Here is a 6,696-nt window from a genome sequence, read left to right on the forward strand (position 1 = left end):
ATTACAAGGAAGTGCCTATTTCTTTTGTCTCTCGCTACGGCGAAGAGAATCAGTGAGCTGCACGCCCTTGAGTCAAGAGTGGACTTCAAAGGAGACTCTGCTATTTGTTTGTTCCAGACTCTCTTTCTTGCAAAGAATGAGAATCCCTCGAAGCCCTGGCCCAGGAGCTTCGAGGTAAAGGGCCTGGCTAGCCTAGTAGGTAGAGAGGCAGAGAGGACTCTTTGCCCGGTAAGAGCGCTTAAATTCTATCTGGACAGAAAGAAACAGATGGGGGGTTCACAACACGGTCTATGGTGCTCGGTAAAGGACCCCAAAAGACCGATGTCGAAGAAGGCCTTGGCCTTCTTTGTAAGGAGCGTAATTACGGAGGCGCATAAGAACTGCCCAGATGACTCTTTTAAACTTTTGAGAGTGAGAGCTCACGAAGTAAGAGCTATCGCAACGTCTATTGCCTTCCAGAGAAATATGTCGCTTAAGAAAATCTTGGAAGCAACATATTGGAGGTGCAACTCGGTGTTTGCATCTCATTACTTGAAGGACGTGCGCGTAACGTACGAGAAATGTTTTTCTCTAGGTCCGTTTGTGTCAGCGGAGACGGTTCTGGGTATTGGAGCAAGCGCCGATCCTTAATTTTGTGTACGTAACTCTCCTGTTGGATACGTTCTTGGCTTCCTGCTGGAAGAAGTGTCAGATGTCGCACAGACGGCCGTCGCTTCGGTTCAGTAAGGAAATCCAGTGGTATCTGACTATCAGAGGGGTACAAATTTTTTTGTACTTAGTGTCTGCGTTTTGACTGTGTATTTCGAGTTATGGGTTGTTTGTGAAGAGTTTGGGGGATAACTCTTGGCAATCTTAGAACTAACACGGGTGTTAGGATCGGGTGATCGGGATCGGTTGTGTGCTCCTTAAAATAAGGCGTGTTGTCATATAAGTGGATTAGCACCCATTGACAAATGCCAGTCAGGCTCTGCCGAGTAAGTGGATAAGACCCCATCGACAGACCCACAAGAACTCTTGGCCACAGATCACTATCTCGCTAAGGCTCTTGAGGTGAAGCAGACTCCTAGGCAGTAGCCACGAAGTCTTCCACCTAATCAGGTAGGAACCAAGGTCTATAAATACCTACAACATATGTTGTTTACCTGTCTATTCAGTAGTTAGCTGTCTCTTAACCTTCGCCAAAGGGTGTCAATCAGCTAAGTATATATCTGACAGGGAAATTGAATGTATGAAAATGATATTGTTATGATACAATAAAGTTTCATACATACATACCTGGCAGATACAGTGGACCCCCCATATTCGCGTTCTCCAGATTCGCGGACTCACACATTCGCGGATTTCTCTTGGGAACGTTTCCCTGCATTATTCACGGAAAATTCGCGCATTCGCGGTATTTTTCTATGAGATATATCCACAAATTCCTGGTTTTTGTTATCAATTTCCTCATAAAATGCACTTTTTGTGATAAAACTATTAAAAAAACCAAGTATGAAAATTTTTAGTGGTTTTTCTTAAGTTTTAACTAACAAAATAGGCTGTTTTTAGCGTTTTTATAGGGGTTCCAAACATTCGCGGATTCTAACTATTTACGGGGGGGTCTGGTACGCATCCCCCGCGAATACGGGGGGACCACTGTATATACAATTGATGGCCCACCCAGCCTCCCCGCAGGAGACAGGTGGAAGAGAAAATCTGATAGAAAACGGGAATGGTTCCTAGTCCTGCCACCCAGAGCAGGGCGGTAGATCACCTGACCTACCGCGAAATTTGAATTTCTGTCGGGGACGATGGAGTCTATAGCTAAGTATATATCTGCCAGGTAAGTATGTATGAAACTTTATTGTATCATAACAATATCATTTTCATACATTCAACTTCCCTGTCAGATATATACTTAGCTATAGACTCCGTCGTCCCCGACAGAAATTCAAATTTCGCAGCACTCGCTGCATCTGCTAAGAGTTTAGATCTTAGTATCTTGCCAACTTATTTGGACCGCTGAGATATCTAGAATATCTGAGAATATTTGACCGCTTGACAGAGATCTTCTAATAGAAGTCTGCATCAAGGGACATAGCATACTTGAATTTCTGCAGAGCCAGTTTTCTAGATTACTCCAACAGATTACCAGAAGGAAGACATCTGCAAGAATAGATCTAGATATCCGACTATTTGCCCGCTTTGACAGAGATCCTCTATTAGAAGTCTTCATCAAGTGACATAGCATACTTGACTTTCTGCAGAGCCGGTCTTCTAGATTATTTCAACAGAATAACCAGAGGAAGACATCTGCAAGAATAGATCTAGATATCCGACTATTTGCCCGCTTTGACAGAGATCTTCTATTAGAAGAGTCTTCATCAAGGGACATAGCATACTTAACTTTCTGCAGAGCTGGTCTTCTAGATTATTTCAACAGAATCAACCAGAGGAAGATCTGCAAGAATAGATCTAAGATATCCGGAACTTTGCCCGCTTTGAACAGAGTCTTCTATTAGAAGAGTCTCTCAAGGGACATAGCATCCTTAATTTCCTGCAGAGCGGTCTTTCTAGATTTATTTTCAAACAGCCCAATAACCAGAAGGAACATCTGCAAGAATAAGATCTAGATATCCGACTATTTGCGCTTTGGAACCAGAGATCTTCTATCAAAAGAGTCTTCATCAAGGGACATAGCATACTTAACTTTCTGCAGAGCCGGTCTTCTAGATTATTCCAACAGAATCCGCATCTGGTATCCCTCCGGTATCCTTCTGGTATCCCTCTGGTGGCCTTCTGGGGCCCTTCTGGTGGACTACCGGGGTCCTTCTGGTGGCCCTGTGGCCCTCCAAAAAGCTGTTGGCTCTCAAAGTGAGAGCATATCCTCCTTTCCGCTCCAAACAGCATGTTTGGGCTCTCAAAGTGAGAGCTGGTCCTCCTTCTCCAAACAGTTGTTAGGTCTCATCCTGAGAGCTTGTCCTCCTTCCTTCCTCCAAACAATTGTTGGTGGCTCTCATCCTGAGATTTATTCCTCCTTCCTCCATTCAAGCAGATGAAGGAGAATTGCCGAGGATGGTTTGATGAAAAGGACGATCGCAAGATTTGTCTTCGCAGCTACAAAGAAGCAGCCCAAGTGAAGGATTCTTACTGGTCACCAGTTGATGAAGCTGTGTCCTGTTCCAGAGGCATTGCGATCTTCTTGGCCCAGTCGATAGGGTTGATTGCATGGGATGTGTGTGGGAGGTGGGGGGACCTCCCATTGCTGGTTGCTGCTGGGGGGAGCAGCAGTGAACACCCATCCTGCAGTCAAGCCATCGAATGGGCCAAGAAGATCACAGCTCCTCTGGAACACGATGCAACATCACCAACTGTTGATAAGTCAAAGTCCTCCACCATGTTGGTTAATCAGGACTGCTTCTCATGTCGTTTCTTCTTAGTTTCCTGTAGTGTTTGTCCTCTTCTTTATCCTTCCAGCTTTCTTCCTGTTTACCTTCGTCATCCTGAGAGCTGGGCCTCCTTCCTCCAAACAGCTATTGGCTCTTATCCATAGAGCTGGTTCTCCTTCCTCCGAACATCTGCAAGAATAGATCTAGATATCCGACTATTTGCCCGCTTTGACAGAGATCTTCTATTAGAAGTCTTCATCAAGGGACATAGCATACTTGACTTTCTGCAGAGCCGGTCTTCTAGATTATTCCAACAGAATGACCAGAGGGAAGACATCTGCAAGAGTAGATCTAGATATCTGACTGTTTGTCCGCTTTGACAGAGATCTTCTAATAGAAGTCTGCATCAAGGGACATAGCATACTTGACTTTCTGGCAGCAGCCAGTGTTCTAGATTACTCAACAGAATGACCAGAAGGAAGACATCTGCAAAAATAGATCTAGATATCCGACTATTTGCCCGCTTTGACAGAGATCTTCTATTAGAAGTCTGCATCAAGGGACATAGCATACTTAACTTTCTGCAGAGCCGGTCTTCTAGATTATTCTTACACCATGTCTTCTGGTGACCTTCTAGTGACCTCCTGGTGGCCTTCTGGCTTTCCAAACAGCTGTTGGCTCTCAAACTGAGAGCTCGTCCTCCAGCCTCCTAACAGCTGTTGGCTCTCCAACTGAGAGCTTGTCCTCCAGCCTCCATACAGTTGTTGGCTCTCAAACTGAGAGCTTGTCCTCCAGCCTATCCAAACCCTAAATGCTGGGTATATGCTAATGCTCCTGAAGTTCTTCATTCATCTCCATTAATGACATCTTTCAATATGTGCTTGAGGCCCTCCCACTGTTCCCTGTAATCCTGCTCCATCTCCTGCTGGGCGTTGCAGAACTCTCTATGTTGTTTCTCTTCTCCCTTGCGTGCATTTTCACAAGGGTCTTCGTCTCTCCCTTCGTCTATCCTTCCTGTTCTTTCAGCACACTTTTCCAGCTTCTCGTTTTTACTCGTATCGTCTGCAGTTCCATGCTCATGTTCTAGTGCAATGTGTTCCAGTTGGAAATTCCTCTGAGCGGTTCCATGGAGGAGCATCATTAACATGTATTTGTCATGTTCTCTCAAAGCATCCTCCTGTATTCGTAGCTGCTCTCTGAAACACTTCTCGTCTCTCATCCTATTTTCCCTCTGTGTTTGGCACTCCTCTTTCAGCTCTTCGCAATCCTTGAGAAGTCGCTGCACTTCCAACTGGGCTTCACTCTCCTTCTTCCTCAGGGATAAGATGTCTTCTTCCTGACAATCTAGCAAGCGCTGGAGGCACTGTTCTTGACGCAGAGCGCTTTCCAAGTTATCTTGGAGTGTCACATTATCCTGTTCAGTTTCTTCCAGTCGTTTCTTCGTTACTTCTCGTTCCTCTTGAGCTTCCTCCAATTCCTTAGATTTAGTGGCGAGGGATCCTTTCAGCAGCTCTGCTTCCTTCTCTTTCTCATCTAAAGCATTCCTTAATGTTTCATTCAGCCTACAGAAGTCCTCATTCTCCAGGTAAAGCAACTGATTGAGATTTTCATTTTCTTTCAATTTGAGGCTGAGCTCTCCTCCCTTCTGCAAAGTGCACTCCAGCTCTCTTTCTATCTCAACTAAAACATTCCTCAAGGCTTCATTCTGCCTACAGAAGTCTTCATTCTCCAGATCAAGCAACTGGTTGAGATTTTAGCCTCCTTTAATTTGCGGCTGATTCTGCTCCCTCCTGTACAGTGCGTTCCAGTCTCTTTCTTTCTCAGCCATCTTCGTTGGGGAGGAACCCTTACCTATCTCGCTTTCCTCCTTGGCTCTCTCCTGTAGGTGACTCTCCAGTGCCACTATTTTCTCCCGCTGTTCTCTGTCGACCTCTTCCATCTTCTGTACTTCAGCTAAAGCGAGTTTTAAGTCCTCTTCCAACTGCCCATTTTCATCTACAAGTTTTTCATTTCGCTGAAGCAGGTTCTCGATTTTTCTATCTCTGGCGTTCATTTCATTTTCCTCCTGTGCTCTCTTTTCCAGGAGTAGATCTTTCTCCACTAGCTGACGTCGAAGCAGTTCGATCTCTTGCTGAGCTCCCATCCAGAGGTTTTCCATTTTACGTGCGAGATCTTTACAGTTATCCAAATCCTTCTCTAAGTCCAGCTTTTCTTCTTCCATCTGTTCTAGTCCTTGTCTCAACAAGTAGACTTCTAGACAAGGCTCCTCCATACCTTCCTCCTCCTCCTCCTCCTCCTCCTCAGTTTCCTCAATGTCCTCGAATAGTTCCATAACTAGACTGTCCTCCAGTCTAGCTTCTTCGTCAGTCTTTTCGAGAAATTCCGTATCTAGACCTTCCTCCTCCTCCTCCTCAGTTTCCTCAGCGTCCTCGAATAGTTCCATAACTAGACTGTCCTCAAGTGCAGCCTCTTCGTCAGTCTTTTCGAGAAATTCCGTATCTAGACCGTCTTCCAGTCCAGCTACTTCGTCTAGGTCATTATTTGAGTCATCGTCAGTGTCATAGAGTTCTTCCATATCCAGACTGTCTTCTAGTCCAGCTTCTTCGTCCATGTCCATTTCGTCATCTTCGGGGTCTTCATTATTCATTTCCATGTCTGCCAAATTACGATCTTGAGATCTTGAAAGATTGTAAAACCAGTACACAGCAAACGCCAAGCCTGCCAACAATACCATCCCAGGGATGGCGACGGCAAAAGCTGGCGTACCAAAGCTGTTAGATTTTTCCACGACGATTTCTGGATGAACAGAATCCGCCATATCATGATGAATATTAGTGTCCTGTGCGCCAACATGAATCGATTGAGACCCAAACAAAGCTACAAGGTCCTCAACGATTGAAGCGTACAGGTCACACCACAAGATGTACAAGATTGTTAGCAAAAAGCAATATGCAGCAAACATGATTCAATGCTATATATTTAACACTCTCGCTGTCTCCATGCTTAGTTTTTCAAACGGACGCCAGATTCGGGATCCGAAGGAGAGAGAGAGAGCGAGAGCTCCTGGAGCCAATGTCTTCATTTCAGGAAGGACTCCGGAATGGGCTTCACGGAAGGATGGAGGTCCTCTTTCTCTCTATATATGTACGTATGTGGCTGGTAAAAATGTTCTGTTATAACAGAATTCCATCTAATAAAAGAAGCCCATAAAAACCAAAATATAGAGAAAATAATATTATATTTCAGAGACTGCTGTCTCCCTCTTCTAAGCTTTTTAGCGAGCGGAAGGCTATCATAAATCTACGGGGAACAGGATATTTATTATTAA

General features: G+C 44.8%; 1 protein-coding gene across 1 annotated transcript; it reads right to left on the bottom strand.

Annotated features, from left to right (window-relative positions):
- Positions 1-4,212: 4,212 nt before the first annotated feature.
- Positions 4,213-6,186, bottom strand: LOC135205160 (cilia- and flagella-associated protein 251-like). Its single transcript, XM_064235525.1, has 2 exons — positions 5,220-6,186; positions 4,213-5,048 (listed from the first exon to the last, which is right to left on the bottom strand). Exons 1-2 carry the CDS (start codon positions 6,184-6,186, stop codon positions 4,213-4,215), a joined length of 1,803 nt encoding a protein of 600 aa, XP_064091595.1.
- Between the last annotated feature and the right edge of the window lie 510 nt (positions 6,187-6,696).

Source organism: Macrobrachium nipponense, chromosome 48 (genome assembly GCF_015104395.2).
Source record: "Macrobrachium nipponense isolate FS-2020 chromosome 48, ASM1510439v2, whole genome shotgun sequence".
Taxonomy (NCBI): Eukaryota; Metazoa; Arthropoda; class Malacostraca; order Decapoda; family Palaemonidae; genus Macrobrachium; species Macrobrachium nipponense.

Excerpts from the sequence above, each read along its gene's own strand:
- LOC135205160 (XM_064235525.1), bottom strand. The coding sequence starts at position 6,186 with ATGGCGGATTCTGTTCATCCAGAAATCGTCGTGGAAAAATCTAACAGC. Across the intron at positions 5,049-5,219 it reads CAAGGAGGAAAGCGAGATAG|TTGAGATAGAAAGAGAGCTG; the intron begins GTAAGGGTTCCT and ends GGAATGTTTTAG.